This window comes from Tripterygium wilfordii, chromosome 11, assembly GCF_013401445.1.
Source record: "Tripterygium wilfordii isolate XIE 37 chromosome 11, ASM1340144v1, whole genome shotgun sequence".
NCBI classification, from domain to species: domain Eukaryota; kingdom Viridiplantae; phylum Streptophyta; class Magnoliopsida; order Celastrales; family Celastraceae; genus Tripterygium; species Tripterygium wilfordii.
Window position 1 is genome coordinate 2569697 of NC_052242.1, and position 15748 is coordinate 2585444.

At 37.4% G+C, this 15748-nt stretch overlaps 2 protein-coding genes and 1 long non-coding RNA gene across 7 annotated transcripts; 1 reads left to right on the forward strand and 2 right to left on the reverse strand.

Moving 5' to 3' along the window:
- Nucleotides 1–44: 44 nt before the first annotated feature.
- LOC120008648 (sulfate transporter 1.3-like) lies at nucleotides 45–6485 on the reverse strand. Of its 3 annotated transcripts, XM_038859038.1 has the most exons (16): nucleotides 6101–6485; nucleotides 5935–5993; nucleotides 5184–5330; nucleotides 4053–4414; nucleotides 3904–3952; nucleotides 3587–3794; nucleotides 3246–3420; nucleotides 3033–3098; nucleotides 2833–2946; nucleotides 2613–2729; nucleotides 2376–2502; nucleotides 1707–1993; nucleotides 1318–1508; nucleotides 797–882; nucleotides 586–662; nucleotides 45–449 (listed from the first exon to the last, which is right to left on the reverse strand). In XM_038859038.1, exons 4-16 carry the CDS (start codon nucleotides 4401–4403, stop codon nucleotides 303–305), a joined length of 1995 nt encoding a protein of 664 aa, XP_038714966.1. In that variant the 5' UTR covers nucleotides 4404–4414; nucleotides 5184–5330; nucleotides 5935–5993; nucleotides 6101–6485; the 3' UTR covers nucleotides 45–302. The 3 variants fall into 3 exon arrangements, with proteins under 3 accessions (XP_038714966.1, XP_038714965.1, XP_038714967.1); XM_038859037.1 differs by lacking the exon at nucleotides 5184–5330; XM_038859039.1 differs by lacking the exons at nucleotides 5184–5330; nucleotides 5935–5993; nucleotides 6101–6485 and adding an exon at nucleotides 4719–4913.
- A 3558-nt stretch (nucleotides 6486–10043) lies between these two features.
- On the forward strand, nucleotides 10044–11716 carry LOC120008653. Of its 3 annotated transcripts, none has more exons than XM_038859045.1 (3): nucleotides 10044–10200; nucleotides 11335–11474; nucleotides 11572–11716. In XM_038859045.1, exons 1-2 carry the CDS (start codon nucleotides 10105–10107, stop codon nucleotides 11467–11469), a joined length of 231 nt encoding a protein of 76 aa, XP_038714973.1. In that variant the 5' UTR covers nucleotides 10044–10104; the 3' UTR covers nucleotides 11470–11474; nucleotides 11572–11716. The 3 variants fall into 3 exon arrangements, with proteins under 3 accessions (XP_038714973.1, XP_038714972.1, XP_038714970.1); XM_038859044.1 differs by having other exon boundaries at nucleotides 11596–11716; XM_038859042.1 differs by having other exon boundaries at nucleotides 11335–11708.
- A 1020-nt stretch (nucleotides 11717–12736) lies between these two features.
- Nucleotides 12737–15036, reverse strand: LOC120008947. The gene is made up of 2 exons (XR_005470572.1): nucleotides 13200–15036; nucleotides 12737–13113 (listed from the first exon to the last, which is right to left on the reverse strand). It is a non-coding gene; the product is annotated as an uncharacterized LOC120008947 (long non-coding RNA).
- Between the last annotated feature and the right edge of the window lie 712 nt (nucleotides 15037–15748).

Sequence of the window (15748 nt, forward strand, 5' to 3'; positions counted from 1 at the left end):
TTTTCTTAAAAGAAGGAAAAGTGCACTCAACAAACTTAGCAGTAGAAGACGAAAAAACGGCTAAAAACGCATATGATAATAAATTATGCAGACGTTTCACAAGTCACAGACACAATTAGGTTGAGTGGATTCCATGTCTGTAAAACTTAAAACCCAGAACCTTATCACTTGCTTCACACCACCACCTTTTTTTTTTTGTGATTACACAACCCCACCACCTCCACTCAACTACTCCTTTGTCATTGGCATTATATGCAACATATATCACAAGCTTTCTTTCAGACAAACCCCTTCCATTTCTCTCAAACATCTTCTTCTGCTAGTTTTGGAGAGCAAGAAGAGACGGCATCTGCTACTGTGAGGAAGATATGGTCTTCACCGATCACGTTGTGGAAGTTGGAAGCATGAAGCTTGTCAATCACCACCGGACCAGGATTTGCCAGAATAAGCTGGGAAACAATATTGCAGCAACTTTTCAGGTTAGTTAACTCTATATATCTATATGGTTTTGGGTTTTGACTCCCACATTACATAATACATACTGCTAATTGCTTCTGAACATCTAGGTTAGATGTTTTTAGTTACCTGAATGCCTCTCTTTTGAAGACCTTTGTACAAATCTTCCAAGGCATGGATGCCGCTAGTGTCGATATCAGTAACAGCTGAAGCAAACATAAAATAACAAGAGAAAAAAAACACAATGAATTTCCAGAACACAAGCCCCATGATATATATATATATAACAAAGAATTAGAAGAAAAAAAAATTAACATATATTGAACTGCTTAAAGCTTACGCGACATTTCCACTATCACAAACTGGATTGTTGGCTGATAGTTTGCTTGTAGTTCTTCTTCCTCGTCCGTTACCCATCTCAAGATCCTGCAAAAAAAAGAAATTGTGAGCACATTCAACCTAGCTATTAGCCACACTATACTATCCTAGCTTCATATATTTCTAGGCAGAGGAGATGGGAGCAAATTTTACGGACGTAATTTTTAACACATTCTACAAAGTTATTCTACCATCCAACAGATCATCCTCCTTGTTTACTCTCCAAAAGCTGTAAAACTTCAGAGAAGCTCCGCCGTTTCCCATCTCTTTCCACAACTTAAACTGGAGCTTTCTCCCAGTAGAATTACATAGGATCTAATATAATTTTATTCGTAGTACATGGCCATGGCTCGAGTGCCTCATGGCAGGAACCAAATGATGGTTCTCAGAAGTGCGGTAATGATGCTCTACGATTGCAAAGGAAACGAGAGAGAAGTGGTTGAAGTGGGTGACTATAAAGGAAAGACAAAGAAACATCTTTACCTCTCCTTGATGTAATTGGAATTGGAAAAGTAAATTGCAGAATCAACCCTCACAATCAGAACACCAGAGACTCTAGTTGCTTCAGGATATTGCTGGATGTTTCTATACACAGTAGTCCTAGGGATCTTCCCAAGAATTGCAGTTCTTGGCCGGGTAACTTGTAAGAGGATTTTAGCAAACGATATACAAACCTGCCACAAACCCAGTGAAAAAAAAAAGGTTTCAATTAGTTAGATCAATAGCATTCATTTGGATATTCAAAAAAATTTGAGATAGGAGACACTATTAGCCCAGACAGTAACGAGTCGGTTTTGATTTTGGGACTTGAGGTAGGCCTTGACTCAAATTTTCCAAAAGAAAATAAATATAGCAGGCATCTTTATCCTTACTGCAATTAAGAGCCCGATCTCGACGGATACAAAGACTACACCAAAGAAGGCTCCCATGCAAGCAATAAAATCAAATTTATCAATCTTCCAAATCAAAATTGCCGCCTGGAAGTCAATAAGGCCAATAACAGCAGATATAATGATGGCGGCAAGAATAGCATTTGGTGTGTACTTGAAGAGAGGAGTTATGAATTCCAAGGTTAGGAATACAACAAAAGACATAACGATGTTGGAGGCTGCAGTTTGGCAACCAGCCATGTAGTTTACTGCAGAACGTGAGAAAGAACCTGCAAATCATAAAGAAAGAAAATCAACTAGGTATTTGTTCTTTCTTCCACAATTCTCTCCTATGAATCCATAATTGTTTAGGATTTCACATACTATATATTCAGCCAGACTAAGTAACCATAAACTGCCAAGTTGCTAACAAAATTGAGATTTTATGTCATATGTTCACGATTTACGAATATAGACCGCAAACACAAAAACACGTTAATAATACTTCAAACCAATAACAAAAAAAAAATTGAGACTCTTTATGTCATGCGTTTATGATTCACAAATATAGACCCAAACACAAAAAACGCATTAATATACTTCAAAGTAATAACACAAAAACAAAAAGGAAAAAACACATTAATAACACTTCAAAGCATCATCAATTCTTACCTGTTGCCACATAGCAAGAAGTCATTGAACCAACAACATTCATTGCACCTAGTGCTATCATTTCTTTGTTTCCATCTAGTTGATAGTCCTTCATCGCAGCAAATGTTCTTCCAATTGCGACAGCCTCCTGAAATAAAAAAAAGGGGAGGGGGTGGGGGTCGGGGGAAGTGAGTAAGGTGAAAGAATATATGATCTAATCCTCTATATATGAACAGATTGATTTCAAAACTGCCTCACCGTCAATGCTACCATTCCAGCCACCACACCAATCCTGAAACCTTTTAGAAGATAATCGCCACTGAAATATATTTGGTTCACAGATGAAGGGTTAATTCCTTTCTCTATGCGTGTCACCTTCATACATCAAGAAAATAAAATTAGTACTACTGCTGCATAATCATTATCATCGTATGATTATCATTTCCCAGTACATTATGAAGATAAGGACAAAACTTACAATCTGAACACCTTGCTTGTCTGCGCGGGTTATGAACACAAAAAAGGTTGATATAATGACAGATATCATCGGGGCAATAGCAGCAACCCAAAAGAATTTCTTATTCTTTTTTCCCTATATATGAAATCATGTGAGAATTAAGAAAGGGTACAATGAAAATATGAATTTGATTATCAAAACTAAGAAGTGAAGATCCTTACTATGTACTTGGCAAAAAGTAGGAAAGATAAGAAGCTCAAGCCGATGACTATTGTCTGCCAGTTCCACTGCAATACAAATAGGTTAGTAATAGAAGTTATGATTAATTTATCTTAGATCGTTTATTTCAGATTGTATGTTTCATCTCCCACACAAAATATAAGAAATTGCATGCTTAAAATTAAGGGGAAACTAGTGGAGGAGGGAGAGCTTACTCCATGATTGGCTGTGCTAAATACCGAATGCATTACATGAACGATATCCGTTTTCTTAGTAAATGTCTTGATGCCTAGGAAACCTTTAAGCTGTTGGAGGGCAATAGTAATAGCAGCTCCGCCCATAAAGCCAACGATGGCCGCATGAGATAAGAAGTCAATCAAGAAACCCAACCTGATGACAGAGCCCAAACCCCAAAATCACCATAATGTAACAGTAGACAAAAGGATATGTGTTTCAGAGAAGCTTGAACAAGCACATTACAATATCTAAAAAGTGATAGGCATCATATAAATGTGTTTGAACATCAAAAGAAGAGAGAGTACATGTAGGTCACTACCTGAAAATCCCAAGGGTTGCTTGAGTAAGTCCTGCAAAAAATGTAGCTGTGAAGGCTAACCTCCGGTACTCTTTTGCATTCTTAATGGGATCGATCTCATTCTGAAGTAGAGTTCCAAGTAGAAGGGACACAACAGCCACTGGTCCTATTGCTATATCTCTTGAACTACCCATGAATGCATAAATCAATGGTGGAACAAAGCTGGAATCTGAAGACAATTTGAACAGAACACAGAGACCTCACTTCAAATATAAGAAAAAGTGGCTAGAGAAAAGGCAATAGAAGGTGTTGAGGAGCATGAGATAGTCGGCACTCACACAATCCATACTGGCCATCCAAATTTGCAAGCTTAGCATATCCAATGTCCTGTGTCACCAGTAAGTGCGTTATGAAAATAGTTTAAACTGGTGAAAGGCATGAAAAGTCTTGACTTTTTCTAATGCACCATGCACATGGCTAAATCTACCTGCGGAATACAGAGACTTGCAATGGTGAGTCCAGCAATAATATCACCCCTAAGTTTGGTGAGATTGTACTTTCTTCCCCATTCAAAGATAGGGAAAACAGCTTGGATGCCGAGAATGATTTTTTTAGACTTAGGCTGGTCCTTGAAATGGCGTAGAGGATCGTCTGCAAAGAAGGTTTCCTTCACAGTAGTTGTCAATTCCTTTAAGAGATTTTGCTTGGGAGGAACTCCCACCTTGTGAATGTATGGTGCATTCTGGGTCTGGCGGTGTGAGGATGAGAAGCTTCTGATGTCCATTTCCGTCTCGTTCTTCTCTTGCTCCTCATCAGCTGAATGACCTACTGCTCCCATGGTTTAATCACCTGTCGGGCGAAAGAAAAAATAGTGGAAAAAATAATCATGGTCAGAGAGATCAGAACACCAATTTTGAAATGATATTTGAAGTTTTAGGGAAACCACGGAACAGCTATGAAGTATGTATAAACTGAAATTCTGTAACTGATACAGCATTCAGTTAGTTTTGATCATAGTTTTTATATATCAACCCTAGAGATTTAGAACCCTGATCTAACTGAAGTATAACCAACTTGAAATATTCCTAAGAACCTAGAAAACCTTCCATAACGGTTTATAACTTATCAGAGAAAAGTGTTTGTTGAAGCTAACCCCAAAAGAATGCAGAAATTAGCAGAAGGACCAGAGATTTTTGCTTTCAAGTTCTACAGCCTTCTTCAGCCAGGAAATGAAGTTAAGAAGCTCTTCATTAAATAAGTTTTGAAAGGATTACAAGTCAACTTTTCAAGTTGAGCTAGGAGTAACGAATGAATCTGGATCTCATACAAGTCACATACATGATGAACAACATTTTAAATTATACCGACATTATTGGATAAGTCAATAGCAACTGATAGTTGCAAGCAAGAGTTCATCTTTTCCATTATTGCGGTTTTTAATAGTATAAAATATGCAGTTTGAGTAGTTGACTTGGTATGGCAGGTGGCAACACATAGGAAACTAGAACCCTAGCTATCTTCTAATTGCTGTGTCTTAATTTATGTTTTCCTTCTCATAATCATCATCAAAGTATATGAAAGTATAAGCAACATAGAGCATAAAGAAATCCCAACTTACAAATTGATGATGCTTACAGAACTTGGAGTCAGAAAAGTGAAAAGTAAAAGACGCAGCTTCTGTCCACCACAAATCACCCCCAATATACAGTTTTCAGTTTTAGTTTAAGTCTTCCTAGGCTCCATTTTCATCTAGTCCTTTAACTATCTGCAAAGGAATGCTTTGTTTTGACGTGATTATCTAGAAGTTAGATGCACCAAAGTGAAATGAACAAACATAAAACCACAACGATATATGCCCCTACTGGCACAGAATAGCATGAGTTTTTCATTGTTTGAATGCTTTGTTTAGAACGAAGACACAGCCATTCATGAACTATTGGAACCATTATTCTAGAGTAAACAATGAGAAGGAAAACAGGATCCAGCATTCAACTTTGGAAGGCACTAACAAAATAACAAAAACAAATTAAAAATGTCACAAAGATTAAAAATGAATCATCCCCCTTTGGAAGTCCCAAGAAGCCAAATTGGACTCTATTAAAACCAGCTCATCTTTAGCTTTCATGATATAATCAATGAATATATTCACTGGTTTTCAACTACATCGCCCATGGAATTAAAAATAAAATTGGATAAGAAACCTAAAAACAAAATATAAATAGAACCCTTGAGCCTCACTAGCTTCTTAAGCTAGCAGCCAAACATATCATCACCCACCTAGAATAATTCATATATGCTTCATAGTAAAAAATCAAAGACAAATGCATGTCCTTTTTTCTGGAGAATAAAGGACCAGAGTGGGGTCGCACCTTCTTTGAACCGTTGATAGTGGAAAGCAAGATTACCGCCTCAAAATTCCACTCAATCCCTGTGTGGTGGGAGAAAGAAAAGAGAAGATCAAAGAAAATACGAAACTAACAAAACGAACCAAATAAGAAAATAGGCGGCAAACAAGTTATAGCTCAATATGCCTACCCAATATCAGTAACCACCTACACAATACTTTCCGCCAAACTTGATGGTTCTCATCCCTCCAAATATATATTCAACTTTCATGCGAATTAACCAATTGAATGAACCCTCATAAAAGGTTAAAGAGGATGAGAAATCAAAACTCCGTCCAGGTTCAATGGATTTCTCTTCCACCAGGTCTCGTAATTAAAGCCAACATATTTCGGGGAGAAACTAATACATGGGTATGGGTCAATGCTCTGTTTGGCCGCCGAGAAAAATATGCGTATCAGCGTATTCGTGTCCTCTTGGCGATCAAACGAAGCAACCCAGAAGGAAAAAAACCGAAGCCAGAGTCACACCCAAACCATAGATCTTCGTAAACAACAACCATAATGTGCCAAGGATAAGTTTAGAATTTGTGTTTGTTTCGTTTGGTTTTCTTTGGACACGAGATTCCGGAGACTGCCACGTCTGAGTGCCAACGTGGCAATGAAAAGTCAGTCAACACTTTACCCCGAACGACTGCGTTTTGAAAGCCAATTGGCCCAATACTTTCTCTCTCTGACCTGTGCGGCGTTCTTTTGGTCAAAGGGTCACTTTTTGTTATTCGAATTTGTTATTTTCTTCCTCGAGTGGGTCCCACAATAGCCAGATAAGTCTTCGACGTCGTTTGACTCGTTGTTCGTGTTAAGGAGCTGAACCCAGGCTTCTTCACGTCCACATTCAGTGGGCCTTTACGAGCCATGGACTTCCATCTTAGGTCAACATTAATTGCTGAATTTTAATTGGTCGGTTTCCGCCACGTAATAATTTCGATTTTTAAATTTGTTAATTAAATGAGGAATATTATAATTTAAGTCCTGAATTTTCTTGTACAGTTTTGATGATAATGTGATGAATCATAATTGAATGAGAGACTATCCCTTCATGTTATTTTAGGGATTTTATTTTTATTTCTTTTCCCAGGTCTCAACATTATCTTCTTTTTTTTATATATAAAATCAACGGAATTATCTTATCAATTTAACAAAATATTATTTCAATAAATGATAATTTAAATCTCTGGTTATCAGAAATCCCGGAATCCTTATCAGCGCCATGTGTTTAAGGTGTATAATATATGGTTCAAGTTGATTCATGTATGGCAATCGTTGTCAATAATTAACAATATATGGATGATTATAATTTTTTGAGTTTTCGGTCTCGTTGTTTTCTCATATCTTATCATGTCTATTTCAATCATCGAAAGGACAAATGTCACAACTTAGTAACCAGAAGTGTAGATTTGTTTCATTATATTAACTATTCAGACAGATTTTGTGATTTCGGTCAATCAACGCTCTTATTTGTCACATTGGTCGTCAGGGAATCGTTAACTTACATCAGGAGAACATAGACTAGGTCAAGTTCCAGATTAGTGAATGATGGGAATTCCAAATCGATGATCGGCATTGACAGTGGTGGTGGTGAGAATAATTAATTTTTGATGTATCACTTATAGTGAGTCGACCAAATCAGTATTAATTCTGGTGGAGATCGTCTATCATGATGATGAGATACTGGATGCATACATACATGGAAAATATAGAATAAAATGATGTTGCAAGAGATGCTAGGGATGAGGGTGAAGGAGAAGGCAGTGGTCATGTGATGAAGAAGATGGTGATAAGTTGTATAATATTTTGTTCAAGTTGATGCATATATGGCAATCATTATCAAAAAAAAAAAAAAAAAAACAATGGATGATAATTGTAACTTGTGCTTATCTTCCTAAGAAAAAAAAAACCAATAAATGTAGGCTTGAGGTAATTAATGGAATATATATATATTCTTATGTAGTAACTAGTAAACACTAGCACAATAATTCTTACTAATTTTAGTTGATTTTATAATTTCAACTCACAACTAATCAACCTAAAAAATGAACTTATATTATAATCATTCTGTGTGAATCACACAATGAACTTGACGGCAGAAGAATATTGTAAGATAGGCAATTAGGCATAGCACACTACAATTGACTATTTGTTTTCAAAATGTTATAAAATGAAGAACAAATATATATATATATATAACAAACACAGCAAGTCAGTTAATTTCTTTGACCATTACAATCTGAAATTGATTTAGGATATCAGGCATGGCTTAATGTCAACTAATCAAATGTCATAACCCAACACTCTCACCACAACCACTTACTTTTTGAATTCTACTTCTTTGAAAAGGGAGGACTGCATATTAAAAAGAAACAGAAGACAAAGAGTCTGTCAATACGGTCTCCTTGAGCCATGGAGGTTCTAAGGACAATCTCCATAGACATGGAGAATTACATGATAAAGAGAAAACTGAGCAATGGTATGGGCAACTTTGTTGGCATTCCTAAGGCTATACATGTAGCTGAGGTTCTGAAGAGTTACCCCTAGTACCCGTATATCATGAATAACGCTCCCAATCTCACTAAGGATATCCCCATTCTCCTGGTTCTTCTCAACTGCAGTCTTGCAATCACTCTGGATTGTAACAATCCAAAGCCGGCAATCCAAAGCCAACCTAATCCCTGCATGGATAGCATAGAGTTCTGCACATTCTACCGAGTGCAACTTGCCCACCTTGCTCGCTGATGCCACTATAAAGCACCCATCATGATCCCTAGCGACCACCCCTACAGCAAACATACCTGTGATTCTATCAAATCCTGCATCGACATTAATATACACTTTACCACAAGGTGGCGGAACGCATATGGTATTAAGGTTAGAGGACAAGTTGCTCTCATGGGGAAGCTGCCTGAACTTCATAAAGTCCACAAGAAAACCCAGGATCCATTCCAGTAACTCACGCGACTGCCTTCTACTGGAATTATGAATCAATCTATTCCGATAGTTCCATACTTCCCAAATTGACATTAAGAAAATCTGCATGTTGGACGAGCTCAAAGATTCCTACAGTTTACTAACACAGTCAAAGAAGCTCCCACACAAAGCCAATCGAATGTCACTCTACAGATCACTTGTCCGCCATACTACTTTCACTAAGGGACACCGAAACAGTGCATGGATTGTATCATCACAGCCATAGCCACACAGAGGGCAGCACTGGTCACACGGAACATCATGTTTTTCCAGATTTCTCCGTGTGGGGATAATATCATGACAGAACCGCTAAAGGAATGTCTTGACGTTTTGAATTCTACTTGTTGAATCAAAATGTCATAAAGCATATGGCTTAATGTCAACTAAGCAAATGCCACTTGTATTTTGGAAAGTACCAAAAAGCACGGATCCTTTGCATCATTGATGTCAAAAATCCATACCCCCCATAGTGGATATGAAACTGTGGTATCAATTATTTACTAGGCTTTGTACTATACTCCGATGGCTATCCTTGCTTAATCTGTTATCTAATGCCAATTTCGTCAGAGAGAGGTAAAATGTGCGCATACCCAATGGAAAAAGATTTAGTTTTTTTGCAGTTGTAATCGACCGATGTTTCACCCTTTTCAGGATAATGAGTTGGGTGACTGAAGATGAGAATGACCATAAAGAAAATAGAAAGGGAAAGACTGAAGCATAAAGCTGAACGATTTTGAAATTAGTATGAACCATTGAAATCATTTGAACAATTTGGGACCTGGGTTTCAATTCTTCGGTTTGAATTTGCGTTTCCGATTTCTTCGATTCGAGTTTGCTGCGTGTTCAATGTTTATCGATGCAGAATTATCGGGGGCTGATTGATGGTCCAGTTAGGGTTTATACCAGATTAGGTCATTGATTTGGGGCTGTTATGTTTGGCAATCTTGGAAAATACAAGCGCGTTTTTGTTTAAATGGAAAAGAAAAAAGGGTCCAAGTACCGTAAGTAAGTAGAATTTTAACCAATAAAAAACTCTGATTCCGTGGGCATTCTCACAGGCGAATACTGCACCTAAACAACGTCGTTTCAATATGCCCAAAAGGCCAAAATATACTACGCTCCTTCGAAGCATCAACCCTCGAGCGGTTTGGAAGGAGGAAACGAAAGAAAATCATGGGGGCAGAAGAAGAGCAGGGGAAACAGGGGAATGAAAACCCAAGACGTGACGCCATAACAAATGCACAATTTCTCTCTTGGAAACGCCAAAAGGTCCTTTTTTTTCTTTCCCTTTCTTTTTGTTGTTTCTAAATTCAATCCCTAATTTGGTACTTTTGTTACGATTTGCACCTTTTCCCTGTGTTAGTCTTTTGAGCTTAAATTCCTCATCGCCATGAGTGAAAAATTCAGAATAACCATCAATTGAATCTTTACTTGCTTTGGGTTAGGAGGGATTGTAAATTTCAAAAGCAAAAAACTGCCAGTTAAAGGGTAAAACATATCTTGTAGAGTTTAACTGCTCCAACCTTAATTGTAAAATCATTGGTGTTTTTGGTGGCTGTAGCTGATTGATTGTCCACGCTCTTCACGCTGGAAAAAAAATTGTTTATGAGTTAGGAATGTTTAATTCTTCCAGCCTACCGAACTTGTAGAGTTGTGATGGAATCTTGTGTTGTTAGAGCCGCTTAGAGGTATTCAATTAGAATGGGGATAGGGAAAGTAGATTGATAGTTGATTTTGCTTTACTGACACAATGCAATTCCAGGATGGACATTGCTAGCTGAATGGTGTTGTGTGAACTGCTATATCATTTATCTAAGTATGAGTATAGAAGCGGTGAAACTAATTAAAAGGGAACAATTGTCTGATTTATCCAAAAAAAAAAATGTATGTCTAGTCTTTTTATGTTATCTTATCCACTGTTTTTAAGGTCTCCTGCTCCCTAACGCAGCAATTACAATTTGGAAATCATGCCACTTATCCCTTCCATGTACATGCTATAATCACTTTTAAATTTGCTTTGGGTTGTACTAATTCAGAATGATTTTTTTTCCCTGTGAGTGTGATCTGGAACCTATGGGTGTTAGGGAAAACGCCATACATTTAACCATGGGAAGGTTGTTGGAAGGAAAACTTTCTCTGGTGCTATGACTATGAGTATACATCGTTAGAGCTACTTCTGTATTTGTGAGAACCAAGTACATTATTATTCTAACTAAGAGTCTCAAAGTGATGTTTATCTAAAACGGCATCTCTCTTCCCCATCCCAAATGTTACGTCATTCAACTCTTTGGACCCTATGTTCCTGTGATAGGTTTACGTAAGGTAAGATTTTGAGTTGCAAGACATGCTGCTGCAGTAATGATCTCTGCTTTGGTACTAATTGGAATGTTTAAATCTCTGCAGGATGCAGATGCATCAGCTAGAAGAGCTGAAGCAGCTAGGAAACGAGAGGAAGCTATAGCTACTGGAACAGCACAAATGAATGGACGGGAGCTTTTCTTGAAGGAACCCTGGGTGTTTGATAATACACTTTATTGAGCTTGGTATGAAGGAACACAATGTGCTTTCATGTGAATGCAATGTATACATGTATCATGCTGCACTGATGTTACTTTTCCGACTATGTCTTGTCTAATGAAGGTGCTGGTACTCTCTATTTGCAAGGGTTGTGTACTGCTGCCATTGATCAGTGAAGATACCCGTTGTTGAGCTGTAATAATAGTATGCATTTATTGCAGGATGACATCTTATATATTACATATCCATGATTTGGAACGTTTTCTCTTTTTTTTAAAAAAATAATTTATTTTCCTCTCCCCCTTCTAATTGTGAATGACATTTCACATTCTTTGATGCATTAATTCATATGATATGAATGGCATCAAATAGAAAATATGATTAGATGGGTAGATGTCCTGCATGTTTTTCTAATACTAAGATGATACAGTATTACCTTCCTGATGTGACAAAATGAGTTGTGAAGATAATCTTGTTGATGCAATGAGACCTGTGGATGAATTTTAGCAGCACCAGAGCTCCACATGGTCTCGTTTGAACAAAATGTATGCAATTAAGTGGTTCCCTCGGGTATGGATCACTTATGGTCACAATTTAACAAGGTTTCATCGATGGGATGAGGTTGTGCTTTTTTTTTTTTATTTCCCCATGCGTTGGGCTACTCATTTTAAGAGTTGTTGGACCAAGCGTGTGGGCGTGAATGTTACTGCATTTAACGAGATATTTGCCCCTACTTGGTTTCAGTTTACAAATAGGTTTCGAGCAAATATCCTCCAGATACAACGAGGCTATAAAGCATTGAAATAGCAATTCTGAATGTGTTTTGGAATTCTCTTTGTAAAAGAGAAACTCATTATAGAAAAAGAGAGGAATATTGAATGTTCAAAGCAAAACTCATGGAGGGGAATAATGTGTTAACAGGTGACCGCATCAGGTTTAAAGTTGTTGTTTCCCATCATCTTAAGAAGCCATAATGCCTCTTCCTTGTTTCTTCCATTCAAATAAGCTGCAATCACTGGCGCCATACTAAGCAAGCGTTTTCTCCGGCATTTCGTCAAACAGCTTTCGGCCGCATTCTAAAAAGACATATTATTCCTTAGACACATTGTCGCCCAACTTGTTCCCAATCAAATTATTCATTCTAAATGTAGCCATTGAAGCTCGAAATATGAAGTTGGGTGTCCGGCAGATGTTGAAATTTTGAGATTGATCATGAAAGAATGACAGGGAAGTAAACCACATCGCAGAAAGTCCTGTTACTTGAAAATCAATAACCTAGAAAGAAGAGAAGATGAAGTCTGGTGCAAATGAAAATAAATATGTAAAATGAACCAGTTACAAGTAACTAATACACACATATTTGTTTAGAGCATATTTACAACTTTGTAATGAAATACTATTGACATAAATTACAAAACCAAGGTGCCAATGCATATATCATTGCTCAATAAATGATGGCCAAATATATTCTAAGCAGTAAAACCAATTTGACGCTCATAAACCATTAATCTATCAGAGGATAACTCTCTTTTCTTCCAAACACAATGCGAGGAAATCTTCCACGGTCCTCTACTGCAAAGTCCACTGGGATTACTGATGAAGAGGCTGTATTAAGTCCATACTGCAAAGGCAAGCCTGGTATTGACAGACTAATGAATCTCAAATCTGTGGGAAAGGGAGAGAGATCAACACAAATGCAAATGCATCATAAAATAAAAAGGCAGGAAACAGAAACCCGAGCATGCACGCACCCAGCACACACATGCTCAGTGAGATACAGAGAGAGCAAATAAGTTGTCCAGTTTTTCGTCGGAAAGCACCAGCAGAGTCGAGAAGAATATGTAACAAGCAATGCAGTACTTAATGTTAGCGAAGGATTTCAGCCTTACATGCATGAGTAGAACAGAATCCACAAGTACACAAGGAAAAATGACTTCGCAATGGATGACTTGGACATAAATGATACTGGACTATTGAAAAATGATATCATGCATTAATCAAATGCAAACAGAAGAAGCAGAATATTTCTGTTTCTGATGTGTACATTATGAGAACCCCAACAACCATGAAATTTAACAGTGAAAGCCCCTCTAGAGACATCAGTGTCAAGTGAGATGCAAAGGATATACCAATATGCCAAATTGTAAGGAGATGTGAGTACATCATTGTAAAATTATGCACAGGGTTGTGAAAGCAATTAATGTGCATAAAAATGATGGACATGATACAAGCTCTCTATTTGTCAGATATCAAATGCATTTAGTTTACAATATGGGAGGGTTTAAGATGGAATATCCACCAGGAGAAGAAAATAATGCCTTCCAAGTTTAGGATTAAATATTAATGCGTCTCATTATCTCAAGGTTGAATTCGTCTAAGTGGACCCTTTATCCCCGAAAATGCATATACAATCGTTCGCCAGATATCAAATGCATATAGTTTACAATATGAGTGGGTTGAAGATGGGAAATCCACCAGGTGAAGAAAAAAAATTCCTTCCAGGTTTAGGATTAAATATCAATGCAACTCAATTTTGAATTCATCTAAGTGCACCCTTTATTCCTAAAAATGCATATACAATAATGAAGCACTGTAAACCTTAAAGTCAACCAACCTGGGCATAAGAAACAAAACTGAAGAGAAAAATAATTATCCAGTCAGAAGAAACCCTACGAACTGCATGAAACCCTCAATCGACCTTTGTGCACATCCTAGGCAACCTAGAGATCCACAGAATACAGTCTAAAGCATAACTAATATTCAGAGACAAAGTTCATGATTTGACTTTGTGTTACGTGAAGATTACTCCCAACGACAGAAAAAGAAAATTTTAAGGTTGAAAACCATGTACCATAGTTCCAAGTATCAACTAAATGTTAAATCTTGGACACAAAGTTCATCAACAAGTCCAATTTGCTTAAGCATGATACCTTCTTAAAACTTATAAGAGCACATGCCTAAAAGCTGTAAACTAACCATGTTACAATTATGCTAGGTTTTTAACTTTTTATTCGTCAAAAGCTGCAGGCAAAAATTTCAGACCTCAAAAACAACAAATCAAGGATGATTAATAACTATATACGGTGGAAAACTGGGAAAAACCAGCGGAAACGAAAATTTCTAACTCGTCAAAGTTTTACATTTTGACACGGCTCAAAGGCATTTAGGTTGGGTGCACTTCTTTAATTGTCCAAAACATCTGAAAACAATGAAAAAAATAAATTCTATGCCCGCAACATGCGAGTAAGAAGAACTGATCAAAGAGCAAGGAAAGCATCAGTGTAAACCAATGAAGTTGCCTCAAAATAATGCCTTTTCACTTTTCAGAAGGCACAAAAGGTCTCCCATTGATATCATACAAGGGCACAATCCTCAAAAATTATCCTCTGCATAATCCTAAACTCTTTTTTATTACTTCACATTCACATATATCAAATTACTACTCCACAAGAGCCTATCCTCTAAAACCAGTGCACACTGATAACTAAGAAATTCAAAATCCAATCACAAAATCAGATATTCTGACGCAAGCAGAAAACTCCAATTGAAAATTTACCCCCAAACAAGAAAAAGATTCTCGATTCACAAAATTTACCAGTTAAGATCGCTATTTTGGGCATTAATGGAGTTGTAATATCGAGATAAACTACGAGTAGGAGGTTTCCTTGTCTCTTTCTTCTTCTTCTTACGCAAACCGAAGATCTCTTGCACAAGAGGGACATGGACCAGGACTAGCTTCCACGCCAACAACCATCCTGCAATTTCAGTCCACCCAAAATAACAAAACAAGTTAATTCTTCATCATACACCACAAAATCAACTGTTCTTCATCGATATATATATCTGAAAATTTTTCCAGCAATAACAAGAAATTATAGACATAGGGAGAGGATTACCAACAAGAATAAATAAGAACGCGAACAAAATAGCGAGAATAGGGCGCAAGAGGAGTAGATGGAGATAATCCCAAAAGGAAGGGATATATTGTGAAGCTGAAGAAGAAGACGACTGCAACTCCATTGACGAGTCTAGAGCACTGGGAGTTGCGACGCCTGTTTTGGGCTTCTCTTCCGTTTTTAAAGGGAAAAGGTGGCTGCGACAAAATTTGGGCTTTATTCACGTAATAGGCCATAAAGCCCAAAACCCATAAAGTCTATTTGTTTGGTTATACGTCTTTTTATACGTATAGTAATACCTCAAATCACTCCTCCATTGTCGAATCAACAGCCGAATTCCAGCCTGGCTGGAGCCCGCACTCCCACCATGGGCCCACTTCTGGGCTGCCCATCTAAACAGAAAC